General features: G+C 40.1%; 1 protein-coding gene across 1 annotated transcript in view; it reads right to left on the bottom strand.

Annotated features, from left to right (window-relative positions):
* The window catches only part of pamr1b (peptidase domain containing associated with muscle regeneration 1b), a 37415-nt gene extending 19355 nt beyond the window's left edge, over window positions 1-18060 (bottom strand). The window contains exons 1-5 of the mRNA XM_039670273.2: window positions 17696-18060; window positions 10255-10431; window positions 9485-9610; window positions 7908-8022; window positions 1539-1756 (exon numbers count right to left, since the gene is read on the bottom strand). Coding sequence (XP_039526207.2) covers window positions 1539-1756; window positions 7908-8022; window positions 9485-9610; window positions 10255-10431; window positions 17696-17819 — 760 coding nt within the window. The 5' untranslated portion in view covers window positions 17820-18060. The remainder of the gene's footprint in view (window positions 1-1538; window positions 1757-7907; window positions 8023-9484; window positions 9611-10254; window positions 10432-17695) is intronic.
* Between the last annotated feature and the right edge of the window lie 972 nt (window positions 18061-19032).

Genomic DNA, 19032 nt, shown 5'->3' with positions numbered 1-19032 from the left:
GTGGTCCTGGTCAAGACAATCTCCTGAACTCCAAACTGAATGTCAGAATGGGAAAGAAAGGTGATTTAAGCAATTTTGAGTGTGGCATGGTTGTTGGTGCCAGACGGGCCGGTCTGAGTATTTCACAATCTGCTCAGTTACTGGGATCTTCACACACAACCATTTCTAGGGTTTACAAAGAATGGTGTGAAAAGGGAAAAACATCCAGTATGCGGCAGTCCTGTGGGAGAAAATGCCTTGTTGATGCGAGAGGTCAGAGGAGAATGGGCCGACTGATTCACTGTGCAGGCTGGTGGTGGTGGTGTAATGGTGTGCGGGATGTTTTCTTGGCACACTTTAGGCCCCTTAGTGCCAATTGGGCATCGTTTAAATGCCACGGCCTACCTGAGCATTGTTTCTGACCATGTCCATCCCTTTACGGCCACCATGTCCCCATCCTCTGATGGCTACTTCCAGCAGGATAATGCACCATGTCACAAAGCTGGAATCATTTCAAATTGGTTTCTTGAACATGTCAATGAGTTGACTGTACTAAAATGGCCGCCACAGTCACCAGATCTCAACCCAATAGAGCATCTTTGGGATGTGGTGGAACGGGAGCTTCGTGCCCTGGATGTGCATCCCACAAATCTCCATCAACTGCAAGATGCTATCCTATCACTATGGGCCAACATTTCTAAAGAATGATTTCAGCACCTTGTTGAATCAATGCCACGGAGAATTAAGGCAGTTCTGAAGGCGAAAGGGGGTCAAAACACAGTATTAGTGTGGTGTTCCTAATAATCCTTTAGGTGAGTGAATATCTGCCACAGAAGAGCTCATGACCTTACAGAGTCTGGAGGAATCATTCAGCTGGTGGCGTGCGAGCTGAGGATTTCCTTTGAGCTTCTTTGGAGTCTTATCTCTGGCCGTGGAGATTCATTTTGGACTGGACTGGACTGTTCATTTCTCTTTTCCCCTCTTAACAGCCCCAGCAAAAGTGTTTAGCCTCGACTGTTGAACAGATATCTATGCAGCGAAGTAGTATTATAGGCATGTTGTTCAGAATACCAGTTTCCTAAATCCAAGAATGGACAAGAGCATTTACACTGGTGAAGGTTAGGGTTAGATAAAAGATAACAATAACTAAAACAAGCTCAAAACTCACCCCTTCCACAAACATTAAACTGCATCCTGCTGAAAAACTTATATATGAAGAGTTCAGATGCAAAAGCTTCTAAATGCCATTTGAAATTTTCTTCTTTAATGATGAAGTTTGATAAAAATCATCATTAAAGAAGAAAATTTCAAATGGCATTTAGAGGCTTTTGCATCTGAACTCTTCATTTAGTCCCACTGTTCCTTAATCTCTCCCTGTTCCAGTTTATACTAGCAATACAAAGCTTCAGACATCGTTCAGAATAGTATTTCCTCTTTCAGATGAATCGCCTATGGTATTATCACTTCAGATAAAAGCATCTGCTAAATGATTGAAAGCAAATGTAATGAACTATATTTTTAAAGAGCGCACTGATAATATTGTCTTTAATTGGTCTTACCTGAGCTCTCCTGGTAGGTGGCAAAAAACCCATCAAAGTTCTTGTAACCATCTGAGATGAAAAGAATGTGCAGGGAACTGCCAGTGCTTTTGATTGGAGGAGGTCGTTCATTTCCACAATAACGACCAATCACACGCGAGCTCAAGCTGTCTCCATCCCTCACTTCAACATAGTCATACTGACAGCTGTGCTCGAACTCCAAGCTGAGCATCATGAACCTGAGACACGGAGAACACATGTTCAGGACGGGATTCAGGCCTGATGTGCAGTGATTGCGTGACGATGGACAGGTACAGTGACGTAATGCATTCTCTACAAGTTCAGTAACACCGAATGGGTGGGAAGGTTTGTAAAGGTTTTAATCATTTCCATCAGTAAGTCAGGTCAACCCAAGAATGTATTCATGTTTGTTCTTACATTTTTGCATGGTACAGCCTCTACATATGTTGCTGACTTGATATATTCCTGACAGATCTCTGTTATCTCATATGCAAAATCTCCTATTTGTTCCTAGGACTAAATCAAAATCTAGAGGTGACCGTGTATGTGCGGTAGCCACCCCAAAGTCTACGGGATTATATTAATCGATCACCAACCTTGGGTGCATTTAAAAGACATTTAAAAACATATTTGTTTACGTTAGCTTTAATCATATATGAGTGACGAGGCATTGTTGCCGTAGGTACGGGTCTTTAGTTTAGGTACAGGTTTTAATTTGTGTTTATTCTTGCTTGAAATAATTGTATTGTTTTATTTATTATATAGTACAGCACTGTGGTCAACGTTGCTGTTTTTACATGTGCTTTATAAAATGTGGAATTGTCTCTAAGACCCCATTTACACCTGGTATTAAAATGCGATCTGTATCCAGATAAATTATCCGAATAATAAAAAAACGCATGTTAATGCAAGGTGTAAATGCGTTGTGATCGGATCTGGCTGACCACATCCGTAGGTAGTCTGGCTCGCATTGTGTTCGGATCTTTACTAGGTGTAAACGCAATCTGGTTGTTGAAACCACATATGTATATTTTATATATTAAAATAAACGAGTGAGAGCGTGTTATATAGGCTATATGTCATGTTATAGTCTAGTCAGATATGACATCACTGCAGATGAGCAGCTGAGCGTCTATTCAACCTGCAAACATCGCAAATAAAAGTGAAAGTAAGTCACATCTTCAAGTAAAGAAAGGAAATTATCTTACCAGGGCTTTTGCCACTCTCTCTTATTGATGTCTTTACTCTTTAATTTGTAAATTAGCTGATGATCAATAAAATGCAGCTCAGATCTGTTGCTTTTGGTGGCGTGCAATCCATTAAATCTGCATATAACGTGGGAGGTGAAGATCGGCTTTATATCCGTTTTGCAAAAACACATTTATGTGGCCAGGTGTAAATGGAATCGGTACTTATTATCCGGATAACTTATCTGGATACAGATCGCATTTTAATGGGGTCTAAGGAGGTGCGTTCCATTCGACCGTAAGTGGACTGCGAAGTGGACTTCACAGGGTATTTCTCCATCTTAAGTGAGATTCCAATTCGAAGGGAACAAACATGTTCAGTTCGAAGGGCACTGAAAACGGCATAGGGAATAAGGGAACATCGATACATCACTTCACAGGAAGTCAGTGAAGTCCACTTCAAATGATAAACCGTGTTCAGGGAGTAGCGAGCAGTGAACACTGCGTAGGGACCCTGTCGAATGGAACACAACTTCAGAGATGTAAGATCATTTAAAACACAGATACCATGAAGCCTCAGAAGCGGTTGCACTCTGGACGAGAAAGGCAGCGCACACTATGTCTATTACAATTCACTAGAATCAAACACACAAGTGTCCCACTACTTTCCTGACCCGTTTATCATCTCGTCTCTCATAAAAATGTTATTTATGCAAACTTGGTAGAATATAAATAGAGAACACAAAGTATATTTAAAAAAAAATTTCTTGTCTTTCAATAATCCCAATTTAGGTTTCAAGACAAAAGCTGTCTTGTTTTTCTCTAGAATGGAGAGGTAATGTTTTCCTGGCTCTCAAACGTTGGAGCACTGACATGACGTTCGTTTCTTCCTCGCAGCGGGCGAGTGATTAACTCCTGCCAGACTTCCTGAATGTGTCAGATTCATCTGACTGTTGCACTCAATACAACTCTATATCAACTGTTTTGGAGATCAAAAGTGAGGGTATCTAGACAACTCTAGACTTTTGGGACACTCCAGGCACAGGATGGTTCTGTTTGGGGAGGGCAGAGTCCAAAATCCTGCGGATGAACCACTAATATATTAATATACCACTAATGTAGAAAAAAAAACATTAACATTTGCGGTGCAGGTGTAGCCTGGCTCCGCCCTCCTACATACTTCCGCTCAATTAAAACTTCCCTTCAGTACTACGTCTGGGATTGTGCTGTATTCTTTGGTTTTCTCTGGTCATTTTTTACCGGGCCAATCAGAGAACAGAGGGAGTGGCTGAGAACGATGATGTTGATGTCGTGTGCCAGTCTGAGTCGTCTTACGTCACAACAAAACGTCAGCGATTGGTTGGACCTACAAGGAAGTTAATGCTCGTCAATGGAGCGATGCCAGACTCTATGTGCAAATGAATGCTCTGGCTCCACCTTGGTCTATCGTCGCTCTGGCTCCACCTGCAGCTCCGTGGACCTTCATGTCATTGCTGGGAGTCATCCTCCTGCTCCTCCCGCCTCGTCTCCGCTCTGACTCCTTCCACCTTCATCTCCTCCCTGGTCGTCGACTCTTCTGTGTCTTCCTCAATCTACTCCTCAGGGGAGTGATGTCACAATCATGTTTTATTTAGTTTTCAGAGTTAGTTTTTGGCTCTGTTCTAGTTTGTTCATTAGTTGCCAAAGTCCCTAATGAGTTACACATCTATTCCTTGTCTCGTTAATCACCTAGCCTTGAGTATTTAAGCCCTCTGCCCTTCATTGTCTCGTGTTAACGTTACATAGATTTGTGTGTTGCTTGTGTTTTCTCTTTGTGTGTGTATTAAATCTATATCATTCATTCAATCTGCATCCACTCAGATTTTCTTCAGATTCATCTTCTCAGGAAGGCGATCTATCTGAACGAGTTTATTTTCTATTTTCTTATTCTCCGGAATCATCCAGTGGATTATTACTCTTCAGGGTGAAAGCGATGCAATTCTGTACGTTTGAGGTTTCTTGTCCTTGCTTTATTATGAGTGAAGACACACATGATAAGTGTGATAAGTGCTTGGTGTGCAACACACTCAGGTCACTCTTAATAGTGTAGGCTATCATACTGTCTGGGAATTTCAGGATGAAAGGACTTTGTTCTTGGCTTCAGTTTTCCCCAGTTACTCTAGCTCTGCAGCTGTCGAGACACCACATGCGTTAGGATTTTGGGGATCCGATGTTGGAACATGAAGCTATGATAAGCAAGTCTACAGATTTATCTTGCTCTCTTGCAATATCTCACCACTGTAACTGTTGGATATCTGATGTTAATTGTAACCAAAGTTAGATGGAAATGTAGTAAAACATGGGACCAACAGCAATCCTTTGCTCTCTTTCATTACATTATTATGTTCAGAATGCTTAAAAGTCTTAACTTGAGTAGTTCACATTCCATGTAACTTTACCTTCAGAGTATGAGAGTCAGGCCACAACTTGGGTGTTTATGGCCCTGTAATTATGACAGGTGGTGCTCCTGTTGCTCACATCGGGCCCCTTGTGTTAGACCCGGCCATGGGTCGGATATCCCCTGCTGTTGTGTCATTTCAGGGCTCCGTTCCAGATGGTCAGCCTCCAGTAGAGGCACAGATATGGGTCTCGAGGGCCAGAGTTGCCATGCCCGGTTTAAAATGGGTGATTTATCCATGAGCTCACCCTGTATGGATTTTGCTCCCAATGTAGTCAAGGTTGCTCAAGTTGTTGAAAAACCACACTGCAGTTCTTCTCCTCCAACCTTTGTGTCACAGAAGAGTGAAAGATTTCACAAGTTTTGCTAATTGTTTGTTTGTTTGTTTGTTTTGGTGGTCGTAGCAAAGGTTTTGTGTCTACCAAGCAAAGAATGTTGCATTGGGTAAGAGGTGCTATTCCGAAGGTCTATGAGGAAGAGGTCCCTTCGAGATTCCTCTAAGGCTTTGGCTCGAGTGTCTTCAGAAGATATTTTGTATGTAACTTTGGTTCCATAAGTAAGGAATGATAAGTTGTATAGCTTTCCATACTCCTCTGAGTGGAAACTGCGACACATATTTCGAATGATATATGCTCAAAGAGATATGAGTGGATCAGGATAATAAAACAAGTGGCTGGGTTTAGAGATAGGAGAGGGATAAGCGGCTCAAAAATATCTATATACAGTTGTGTTGTTGAAAGTTATTGGCAGTATTTGTACATTTGTACATAGTGCATATTGTACATTTCTAGATCTGTCTAAACTTACAAATATGTATGTTTTTGCAAGGTTTCGTTCAGTAAGAGCTACAGGCTCCCAGTGCCGGCAGAATCCACGATGGGATAATCATTAGGATTGTAAACTGTCATTTGCACTGAAAACATAAGGCTTGCTGGCACCGAAGTCTTGTCTGAGCATGAAAGAGACTGCTATGTTCCATAGGTCTGTCAAAGAGAATTCATTTATGGAATAAAGATTTGAACTTAAAGACAGTTTTTAGTGCAAACAAGCTACTGTTAACTTGTATTTTTTATTTAATAATTAAAAAAACAGCGTTAACACTTTAAAGTTACGTGGTTACATGCTACATGTACATATCATAGTAATAACACTAAACTATACACAATTACAAGTAACTAACCTTAAACCAACTCTAAAGTAAATACTTGTAGTTAATCAATCTAACTCAGCTCTTATGAGTAGAAACAGGCGTATATGTTGGCGTAAGATTATGCGTACACTCCTCTCACCACCTGATTTATGAAGCTGTGCATTCCTTTGAAATCCAGGTGTACGCGATACCTGCCCTTAATAAATCCCGCGGCCGAAAACGATCGTCATTAGACGCTTATTGTTATTTAGAAGAAGAATGTCTTTATTATTATTTGTATTATTATTATTATTATTTGAAAGAAGAAGAATGTAAAAAGTCTGAATTATTTTTTGGTCATTGAACGCCTTTCATTACCGAGTCTGTGTGCACCTGCCGGGTCTAACCCTGAAACGCCAGTAAAGCGCACAGGCTCGCAACTGAACGAATACATATGCTTACAAATCAAATGCTTTGGTAAAGTCACACAAATTAAACATAGAAGTCCATGTTTATAATTACTATGTTGATGTTGTTTTTACAGTGGGTCATAATATATGATATCATTTAGTTTGTCAGTATGTTTTGTGGTGTTTGGAATTGTTCTTCTGCGCATTTCCGCAGTAACTCAAAACGTGCGTACATGTAGCTGAGCGTGCCGTACGGTCCATACTGATACATCTCAAAGTCACCGTGGGTTTGGGTGTACGCTGGAAATTAGGTGTACGCACTTTTGATAAATGAGGGCCACTGTAACTACGTCCCATAAAAAAGTGTAAACAAAACAGCTCTCTCAGTGTTTCACGATTTTCAACTCACTAGAAAGATAGGACTAAGACCAAGTAAATTGTTTCCCCATGTTTTTGGTGTGTGTGTGTGTGCGCATGTACCTAATTACCTAAAACCATATTTAGGGGACAAATTTGTACTTGGGAATGAGCTAAAAGACTCAGTTTGGGGGTGTTCTTATTTGTTGAAATGCAATGCATACAGATTTTTTAATTGTAAAAATGCCGAACGTTTTCTGTTCGGGTTAAGTAACAGTATTTATATTAGCTGTATATAGAAGCCTTGAGAATGTTCCCATAGCTAAGATAACGTCTGTGTGTGGGGGAATTCAGGTGTTCATTACTGTAAGTTGAAGACAAAATCTCCCAACGAATATTCTGATGGGTAGGTCTAGGGTTAAATATATATTGCCCTCTGGTCCTCTTCGCGTGTCGGTCAATAATGACAGAATTATAATTTTTTTAATGAAGTTACTATATTTTAGGTCGATAATTTTTTTTATTTAACATTTTGTATTTTTAGGGGATTTTATGGTACTAAATTATATTTTTGCTGTATTTATAATCCATTTATTCACTTTTTGAGCATAGACCTAAAAATTAAATTTCCAACTTAAACTGTGGTAAATCTTGTATTCTTTAGAGCACAGACTGAAGTTTGATCTCTTCTCAAAGAAGACACTTGGAAAATTATTGCTGAAGTGAAAAGAGGTTTAAAAAGTGAACTTAAAGAAGGTTACAGAATTTGGGGAAAAAGGTTACAGAATGGAAAGTCCCATAAAACATGCAAAACCCAGCGTGTGTGTGTAATTTTAGTTCTCATCTCACCTCAGATCAATGGTGTAAGGCCGGTCCACTTTCAGCGTCCACTCGCAGCGGGCATTGTTTGGGTAACTCTCCAGCACCAGGTGACCCTGCCTCTTATGAATCATCCCTCCACAGGCTTAAAAGGTAGAGACATAGTCAAATTGATGTCAAATGTACACAGAAAAAAACTAAATACTCAACTTTGTGAACTGTCCAGGTACAAAAACATTATCGTTTAAAACTCTGCTCTGATTGGTCAGCTGCCCCCAGTCTGTTGTGATTGGTCTACTGCTTAGAGGGTGTGTCAGAACACCCCTCACCAGCGAGTGTAAACACTACTGTAATTTAGCTAACTATGACGTCAGTTCAGACACATAACTACCTTTGTTTGATGGCGAGCCAAAGTAGGCAGCAGGTGGCTTTATGTAAATCTGGTGAATAATGTGAGTAACGTTAAAGAAACAAATGGCAGGACAACAAACAAGGTGTTTTCTGTTGGCGAGATTGACTCCCTTTGGAGAGGACGTTTGTCAAGTTGTGTCAAATCAACGTGTTGCTCCTGTCGGCATTGCTCAGCGCTTGTTTTTCGGCAGCTGAACAAGTTCAGTCTGTGTTGGTTGGGTTGTGGAATGTCTGAGAAGTGACACACTAATCTGGTGATTGGCAGCGCTGGTCGGCTTCTGTCGGTGTGTGTGTGTGTGTGTGTGTGTGTGTGTGTGTGTGTGAATTAGCCTTAAAGCTGCTCCACATGGAAGATTTGTATGTTTTTACATCTCAGCTGGTGAATATGAGTGAATATGAGCAAAGAGATTAAGAATAATGACGCTTATTTCACGGCTCTGTGGAATACTTGATTCTGATTGGTCAATAGTGCCATCCAGCGGTACACGCTGAAAACAGAAACACAGGCTCATCCGGGTTACTGAAGTCAGCAGAGCTATACGCTTGTGGATGTTTTGCATTTAGTGACCAAATAAAACATTAAAACTCAGTCGAATTCACGAATCCAGTATCGTGTACTCGCTCTCTCTTGTTTCGTACAAACGCAGCGGCGGCCATTTTGTGACTATTGTTACTATAAGATACAAACAGGTACGAATTTAAAACAGTTTAATCTGAAATCTATATCTCTTATCCCCATAATTATTTATGTTAAAATGCTGTTATAAGTGGTATGACTGTACACCGTATCTCTTAAAGGGGTGATGAACTGAGAAATCAAATTTTCCTTAAAGCTTTTGTCATCTAAGAGGTCATGATATTATAAGAATATCCTGTAAGTTTCAGAACTGAGAACGTTCTTGTTAGTCCAATAAAAGCTTTTATTGACACCAGCCTCTGCAAACGACTCGTTTTTCAAAGTGGGGAACTATGACGTCAAAGCGGATAAAACCCCACCACCGCAGAAGAAGATCAACGCCTACTTCAACACGGCCGGTTTAGCCCCGGAAAAACAGCATTAAAATACGAGCATTTCACAAATCATCTTTAAACAAGCAAGCAAAGACTGAGCATTTCACAGTCATGTTCCAGAGAAAGAAATTCCCAGATGAATTTTACTCTGAATGCATGAACACTGCAAATTGTAAGGAACTTACTTAAACAATCCCCACCGGACCATCCTGGGCGACACTCTGCACAGTACTGCCCTTTTATAAAGAAATCGTCCCTCGGGCCCCATGTGCCGTTGTTACAGCGCTTGCAGTTCTCAAATATGCTGCAGCCTGAAGTGGAAAAAGCAGAAGCCCTAGACTTAGAACGAGGCATTGGAGATTGGGATTTAGGTTTATGAACTAGCAAAGAAGATGCAAAGAGCTTGCGTGATTTTCTTGTATGAATGGTGCACTGCTGCCTCACATTTTGGCCAAGACATGTTTCTGACACTTTGAGACAGGAGAACCTATGAGACCTACTGACAAAGTTTGAGCCTGAATCCACATTTCTGACTGTAAACAGCAGTTCAGGCATTTCTTTAGATTACAAACATCTGGCTGTTCGCATGTACAGACATATTTAAGGCCAGACAATTTAATTTTCCTGTTGCTGTAAAATCCTTTATAGACATCACACAGTCTAGAATGTGACCAGCATTATTGCTCAGGGGGAAAAAAATCCTTTAACCATTAAATCCAAATGGAAGGAATGCACTGACTCTTTTCTTTGTTTACAAGGTTCCAGAGAAAAATGATAACAAAATCAACAAATCATAAACCAGGATGGACTAAAATATTTCTGCCAGGGGTTTGATTGCTTGTGAGCACCAAAATTATTAAAAATATAGGATCAACTGAAGCCATTAAGAGTGAAAAACCATGAACAAACCAAGACATACATCACAAGAGGAGAATATTGAGAAATCTCTGGTCACCTGGATGTATGATGCAGGGATCGCACTCATTCACCGCATTACGACAGCAGGGCACGGCGTACCCCACGGGAGACCCCTGAAGAGGACATTTACAGCGGATGACATCATACTCACAGCATCCCCTGCACATCACACTCCACTCGGGCCCTGGACAGTAGCTGTACAGGAACCTGTAATCTAACAAGCAGCGCACAATATCATCAAAATTAATATAGCCTTGTAACTTTACCAGTTAAAAGCCAACTTCAGAACTTCAGTGGTTCTTTACAGGAACACTCAAAATATTTGTACTGTATCACACAGTGTATGTCATTTCAGGTTCATGTGTGTTTAAAAGGTTCTCAGACATAAACACGTTTGTTTTGCTTCACCTTATGTACAATTTAATTCTAAAACAAAGTTTAAGGTCACACAAAATGTCACATTACACACAAACCATAGTTCAAAATAATAGCATCTGATATATACAGCTTTTGTAACATTACACACTACATTTTAAAGAAATTAAAGCGAAGTAATAGCCTACTTTTATTCTGAAAGGACGCAATAAAGTAATCAAAAGTGGCAGCAATCATATTTATAATGTTAAAAAAGCTTTCCCCCCCCCCCCCCGGAATGTGGGAGTCTGAGCCTGAGTGTGGACTGTGATTGGATGACAAGTGTGTTGCTGTTGTAGGGAGTGGACTGGGAGTAGTCATTAGGATGAAGACCCATGGCGGAACAGACGGAGAGAGGAGTCAGGAGCACAACCGACTGAAGTGGAGGTGGGAGAGGTGGAGACCCAGCCAGAGCCAAGGAGACAAAGACCCAGGATGACTCCGCTGGACTGGAGGGCCAAAGCAGAACCCCTGGTTCACGGGATCGGGGTGAAGCCAATGAGGACAATGGTGGAGCTGGAGGGAAGGAGGCAGAGCTGGGCAGAACCAGAGGAGGAGTGATGGATGGGATCAGTGAAGGCAGGGCCAAGGAGCTTGAAGGTGTATTCAGAGAAGGAGGGAGAGGGAGACTGGGCAGAACCAGCAGCGATGAAAGAGACACGGGGCCGAGCAGAACCAGCGGCAACAAAGGAGTTTGGAGTTTCATCAATGGAGGAGGTTTGGGAAGGCTTGGGAACAGGAGGTGACCAGGGAATCCAATAGTCCAACCGTGGGGAAATCAAAGAGGATTGATGGGAAAGCTCTCTGTGCCATCTGGCTCCAATGAAAGTCCTATAGGGATGGACCTCTCGCACCTGATCATGCCAACAGGCTCTGGCTCCGTGTCTGCAGTGGGCTCGTGCTTAGTATCCGTGGGTATTTGGAAGTTAGGTTCAGGCTCCGGGACAGACAATGGGCCCGCTCACACACCTGGTCAGACTCAGCTTTGACTCTGTGGTGGGCTCTGGCTGTGGTCCATGTCAGCCACAGGGGCTGGCTCTTAACTTGCAGCCGGGGTGAGGAGGTCTGGGGAAGGACTAGGGAGGTGTTCAGAGGAGATTGGGGTAAATCGAATGAGAATTGACGATGCTGGACGTGGGCTGGGCAGGTTGCAGAGCACATAGCTCAGCCTCAGCACACAGTCCAAGTATTGTTCATACAGTATGTGCATGTGGTATCTCCCACTGGCAGCATTTGGAATAGGTGGTCAACCAGCCCAGGTTTTAAAGATTCATGAAACCCCAAAACACATTTTAGATGTGATGTACAGGTTGCACATCACTGAAAACACTAACAGCACTCAGAAATCTTATAAATAAGTGGAAATTGGTTATTTTTGCATTTTTTCCGTTCAATTTCGTTGAAAAGCAAAGTCGAAGCAACGTCAGGGAATGTGAGGTAGAAGCGCCATCGGAGTGTGTGATTGGTTGTGGCACGATTCTACGTCAGCTGACTGTCGAGATAATCTCTGCATTTATTCATGAGAAAGAGCTTGTTCAATCCAATCACTGCGTTGTATTATTACGCACGAGATCGCATTACAGCGGAGAATTCAAATATGCGTTGCGTGCATGAGAACAGTTACTGCGCGGAAGAGCTGCGATGAGTTCAACAATGCTCACAACGCAGTTCATATTGAGCAGAGCAAGTGTGTTTCACGTATTTCATATACTCTAGTGCTCCAAACATGAACCAGCACCGTGTTTCACCGTGTTTGGCCGACAATTCAAAGAACAACTCCCACTTTTTGAGACTTTTTCCAACTTTGAGGTTTGTTTGTTTGTTTGTTTGTTTATTAAGATCCCCATTAGCTACTGCAAAAGCAGTTGCTATTCTTCCTGGGGTCTATACTTCAACACAAAAAATATTCTTAACATAAAACCATACATTTTGTAGACAAGAAGGAGTGTACACATACATACATAACAACACTGCAACGTACTAAGAAACACAAAAAAAAACAAAACAAAAAACAACAACAAAACAGCTCTACATTATACCTTAACACAATACACAGTAGTCGTAGGGTTCATAGATATCACAATGTTTTTTTTCAACCTTCAATATCAGGAACAACACAAAAATTATTCAAATGTAAATAAATAAAGTCTTAATCTTTTACGAAAATTCATTGTATTTATTCCCAAATTCAAAAACTGAGGAAGAGAATTCCATGCCACCATTGCTCTATACAGCACCATCTTTTGTCCAAAATTAGTTCGACACAGAGGTAACAAAAAGTGACTCCCAGTTGACTGACGAGTGGAATAGTGATGTACAGTACTAAAGAGAGACAGTCTGCTGTGTAGTATTACTGGCATTTTTGTAACAATAATTTTCCTAACAAAGTTAACAATACTATAATTAAGTCTACTTTTCACACTTAACCAAGCTAACCTAGTATTCAATTCTCTAACACTAGTCCTAAAAGGGCAACCTAAGACTACCCGAGCTGCTTTATTCTGGTGGTGGAGGTGTGAAGGACCAGGCTAAAACAGGGGGTTTCATGACACTTTAAGGTGCTATCGCTCCAGGACAGCAGGTGGCTGACTCGAGGACTCCTTCTCGTAGTCTTTCAGTGGATGGCCGTATTTTATATATGGCCATACATATAATCTGTGTCAGTAATCAGCTGTTTGATTTTTTTGTGAATATAAAACTTACTACTATAAAACACACATGTATATGTTATCCGCTTTGAAGATTAGGAACATTTTTGCCTTGAATGTTTTTTATGTCATTGCTAAAAATCTATGTATCATGAAGGAAACAAATGGAATATTTCCTTCCTCACTGAACGTTTTATTTCAAGAGACGGCCAACGTGGGACAAATTAAGGACTTTGTATGTACAATTTCAGTCTATTTTACAATTTTGTCTGTGCAAAACTGGCAGCAATGATGGCTTGGCAGTTTTCCCATTATGTATTAAAGATTTGGCTCAGAAAATGTTGACATGTTTGTATGGTTTTAATTATGGTTGATTTATGGGTAAAGCAAATAAATGTTAAGCAACTTTTGCTTTACAATAAGTCCAGTGTTTCTCCTCAATGTGCTCTTTTATTATCAATAATGTTAGTAAAGGGCCTAAATGGCATGTCTAGTTTTGAGTCTTGTCATATGTTCTATGTTGTCATTGGGTAATTGTCTTAATTACTGTTCAAAGGTGTTCCTTGTTATCATTGGTCTTTGTGTATAAGCCCTCATGTTTGCCCTGTTTCTTGGTCGTTTATCGAAGTAAGTTGCAGTTCCATGTTTCAATGTGCCAGGTCATTGCCAAGTTAAGTTTTTGTTCCTGGTTTGCAAGCTCGTCAATGTCCTCCTCAGCTATGTTAAATTGCAAACATTATTTACACATCAGGTAATGGAGAAATTTCACACTTTACAATAAGTTTCATAAATGTACATAAATACTTTATTAAAAGTAAATCAGGTTAGTTAGGAGCCCAAATATAAATAAATAAATGTAAAATATAGGAAAGTAAAGAATTAATGTATTTGATAAAGATGAGAATCGAGAAAAATCACTGTCCAGTTGATCTGGCTCGTCCTGTAGCAAACCTCATCTCCAAAAAAATAGATAAATAAATCTAGAAATAAATACATATAGTATAAAGAGCAATACATACATTTTACCATCTATGGTGTACAGTATCATCATTTATAAATTACACAGTGAAAATTGCATTAAAAAACTATAATAATATTCAACCAAAATAAATGTAGTATTATCATATTACATCACATGCTTGACATTTTTGGCAACAAGGAAGTGAAGGAGACATTAGCACATGTCAGGTTACATGCTGTCAAGGCTCCATTTTGAGATCATATTAGACTAGGAAATGCATCTAAATTAAAAAAAAAAAAATTGTACATCCAAACAGTAAAGTTTTTGGTCATTTTTAATGCACGCTTCCCCCACCTCGCACTCAGAGAGTGGGACCCTCATTGAATCTGTCTTATCTGTTAATCTGTGAGTGACAATCTTATGTACAAAGAACCTGTCTTAGTTGGTGGGTTACCAAATATGAATGGAGGCCCTCCCTAATGTGGAGGTCAGCTGGAGGACCACTGCCCTGCAGAGTTTAGCTTTCACCCTCATTACACTGGCATGATCCAGCTAATCAAGTCCGTCAGGCTCATTTGAAGACCACTAACTGCTAAAGGTAAACCGGGCCGGGCTGTGGCCCTTCAGGAACTGAGCTTGACACCTCTGCTATAGGGCAACTGCCTACTCTTCCTATTGCTAGTGCCGACCCTTTCTGTCCGAGTCGGTAGCAGAATATCCAGCGAGCAAAAGCTGCCGCTTCTTTTAGAGGAAATATACTGTAGATGCCAACACTTCAGAAACACACATTAGTTCAGCAAAGCATCATCAAAAGGTGTTTGTAAGGGAAATTAGATGGCAATACTTTACAACAAGACTAAATGACTTGTTGTTTAAAATATTTTAGATTAGTATTTACAGTATTTGCTTTTACAGTACTTTATATGAGGATCTTTCTTTATATCGACCCTGCTCCTGGAGCACCATGGTGCAGAGTTCAACCCCAAGCCTAATAAAACACAAGTATAATCAGCCAATCAAGGCTTTCTGGGTTATGTGGAAGGTCATGTTGGATCAGGGTTGGAACTGAAGCTTTGAGAAAGATTTGGGACCGAGAGAAGCCTCCAGGCTGGCCACTCCTGCTTTACACTACATGATGTCAGACTGTAGTGCAGTTGTAGACGCTGTGGTATTTTCCATGGTAACAGCTGTTTGTTGTGTTATGGTGGATTCATTCTCCTCTAGAGAACCAGAAACGTGAAGCCTTCAGTGGAAAGCCGGAGTGTTGCTTTGAGACAACTTTGCCAGGTTTTCTTTGGTATTTCCAGGGGGATGTCTCAGGAATGAATGTGAATTCTTTTGGAGAACATAATGAAATTAACAGTTGCTGTTTAGTCTTTAAAGGTAGTTTCTTGAGGTGCTTTGGTGTTGAAATGATTTCCAATCATTTCTTTACCAATAAATCAAGCTGGATGAAAACATTGCTCAGCTGACTACAATCTTTCACAACCCCTGACTCCCCCAAAAACTTTCTGAACAACAACATTTTTGTGGGTTTACGTGACAAACTGTAACACGCACACAGACGAGGGAAAAAACAACAACAAAACGTCCAGGATAAGTTTAGTCTGCATGGTTGAGTGAATTCAAAATACACTTTTATGCTCATTAGACATGGAAGAGAGTAAATATTCCAGTGTGTTGATCTAATCGCCCGATGACCTCATGTTTGTGTGTGTTTTCTTCAGAGAAACAGGGAACAGTAGTGTGGGCGGTTTCAGTGTGTTATCAAAAAGACCACAGGAGTTTCAGAGTTTAGGAAGAGCAGTTTATCTCACAGAGAGAATCACATGCAGTTATAACTTTCAAAGTATTGCTATATTGAATTGTAATGCCGTCAGTCTAGCCGTCAGTAGGTTCTTGTCCAATTTCTAGTAAAGATTAAAATAATAGGTTTGCTTCCCTCACTGCAAAAACCATTTTCTTCATTACTCCATATTTCCTTAATAAAAAAATATATATATATATAATTGCATTGTTTTTGGCAGTTCTCGGGTAGTACTTGCAGTCAGAGAACTATCAACTTTCTGAATACGACCCAGAGGTTTCCTTTCCTTGCACTGGTTCTCAACCCTGTTCCTTAGGGTGACCAACTGTCCTGTTTTCATATAACAATTTTCTATCCATACAGAGGAGGCATAACCTATTTTAAATGTATTGAAATTAATAAGGTATCTTTGAGTAAACTTCATGTATCATTTGAGTTGGCCCATGTGTTTGCTGGGCCGAGTGTCCTGGTTTTTGGTAATCAAAATATGGTCACCCTACTGTTCCTGGACTATTCTAAATGTCTAATTCTTCTGTTAAAGCAATTCAAGATCTTAACCAGTGACCGGATGACCTGAATCAGGTGTGTTTGATTAGGGAAACATACAAAATGTGCATTGCTGGAGCTCAAGCAACAGGGCTGAGAAACTCTTTCCTTAAGATATATGCCCTGATCTACACAATTTAAGGAATTAGAGATGATGTTTTCGCAAACAAACTGTGCTTTTAGCAAGCGTAATAATTCAAAGTGAATCATCCCTGATTGAGTTTAATGCAGTGCGACTGCAGCATCTATTGATATCAATGTTTCTTGACATGGTAGTGTTCACATTTTCAGATAGCAGTTGGATATGCCACAGGCCTGAACGGATTAGCAGCCATGGAACAAAAAAACCCTCACTCCGAATAACCACCACTGAGCTCTGTATACTTTCACCCACGCATAGAGGAAACCACAGCGCAATATGAATGTCTTTGTTGCCTAACTAGCCTCTGCTGGGGAATGTTATGTGCAAATGTAGCACTCTATAAATGTCCCGCCAGTGTATTCTTGAGGTAAGGCATGACCTTTAATTGACCTACTTGTTTTCAAAGTGTGGATGTGAATGTGAAGAGTTCATTGAAAATTTACTTTTTTATTTTATTTGCCTGATCTGTTCCTGAAGGGCGATGAGCATAGGAATACAGAGTCTCTTTATCTGAGGCAGAAAGAGTCTCAGTGTGAATAGCATCTTGGGGTCTGTAAGATCAATCCAGGAAAATCTTGTCTTGTCTTTTACACAGATTTTTAAGGGTTCATTAATATGAGTTGACAAATTTCACTTTTAAATATGTGCCTTTTGACCACATTGAAATTTGACATTCAGTTTTTAAAATTTCACATTACATTAAATCAGATGGACGATATTAAAGCATCACAAAAGAGAATATAATTCATTAAGGGAATGCAAAACAACAAATAACTGTAACATTAAACAGGGTTTTCAATCGCAAGGAACAGTTTCTATACAGTACCTCATAAAAAAGAGAGAAAGAGTAGAAATTAAACACATAAATAGAGAGGAACAGTTCAGTTCATGACATTGACTCTCAGACAACAAAAGAGTGTGACTCTCCATGACTCTTTGAAAGCAATTAAATGGACTTACCATAAGGCCAAGCCATCCCCGGGGCCAACAGGAGGAAGATGATGAGGAGGGTGAAGCCGGGCAGAGAGAGAGGGTTGTGACGGCTCCGCTGGCTGCGGCCGTGCAGCGGGACAGATAAACACATGCTGAAGTCTGAAGCTCTGTTTACTCTTTGAGCTCAGCTGCTTTTACATCACCTCTCCTCTGTACTTCCCTCCCTCTTGACTCACATTTTCCCTCTCTCTCTCTCTCTCTCGCTCTGCATACTCCCCTCAGTTTCTCTCTGTCCCAAACCTCTTGCATTCTTTACACATTCAGCACATCTTCTTTGTCTCTTTAAATCTTCTATACTCAAAAGTGAAAGTTCCTATCTGTGTCTCTCTCTTTCTGAGATTTTTCTTTCTCTGTTTCTCTCCCCTCCCTTGGTTTCAGGTTTCAGAGTCCAGCTTTGTAAGAGTCTGCACTAATCATCAGCTCTGCTGTTAGAACACTTACTGTTACAGAATAAAAGTACGTACTCACACACACGCACACACACACACACACACACACACACATACACACATTGGGTTTTCATGTTTTAAAAAACTTCAGTTAGTATGATTTACTGTTTTCCTCATAAAAGGAAAGGATTTTGGATATTGCCATCTTTGTGGGGACATTTTTGTTACATAACATGTCCCATAAACCACACACACACACACACACACACACACACACACACACACATTTCTATTATATTCAATGATACAAAAACATTGATTAGCAATGTTTTAATAAATAAATATAAAAATAAACAATTCTTGAATCATACAAAGTGTAGTCTGCTTTGTATATAAAACAAGAAAAATGAATTTACCAATGAGTTCTAATTTTGTAATTAAGCACATTTATTTTGTTTTTAGGATGTTCAGATATTTAAGATAAAAAAATAAAACAAAAATAACTGATTAAGAAATATATATTTTTTTGGTCACACGCACAAACCTGATTGCAAAAATAATTTTCAGTGCACTCCGCAAGATAGATAGTGCATGTTTGAGGGTGTTGCATCTAAGTTAAAGTGCTGCTTTGAAGTTTAAGTAAAGTCAAAGTAGATACTAATACTTTAAAATTATTGTAGCTCTAGAGGGTTCTCTGTATGGTCCGTACATTGTGGTAGTGAGCAAAGTACGCATGTTGCGGGAAAACTTAAACTTTAATGAACTCAGAGAGTAGAATCAGGAATATACACAGAGGAGACATACACTAACCTCATGTATAAAAAATGAGAACCGACAAAGGACTGAACAGAACAGGGAGTATGTATAGACAAGTAAACAAAGAAACCAAATGAGAAACAGGTAAACGTAATCAGA

This window comes from Pimephales promelas, chromosome 25 (genome assembly GCF_988280905.1).
Source record: "Pimephales promelas chromosome 25, fPimPro1.hap1.1, whole genome shotgun sequence".
NCBI classification, from domain to species: Eukaryota; Metazoa; Chordata; class Actinopteri; order Cypriniformes; family Leuciscidae; genus Pimephales; species Pimephales promelas.
The sequence above is the reverse complement of the archived record's forward strand: the minus strand, read 5'-3'. Positions and strand labels throughout refer to the sequence as shown.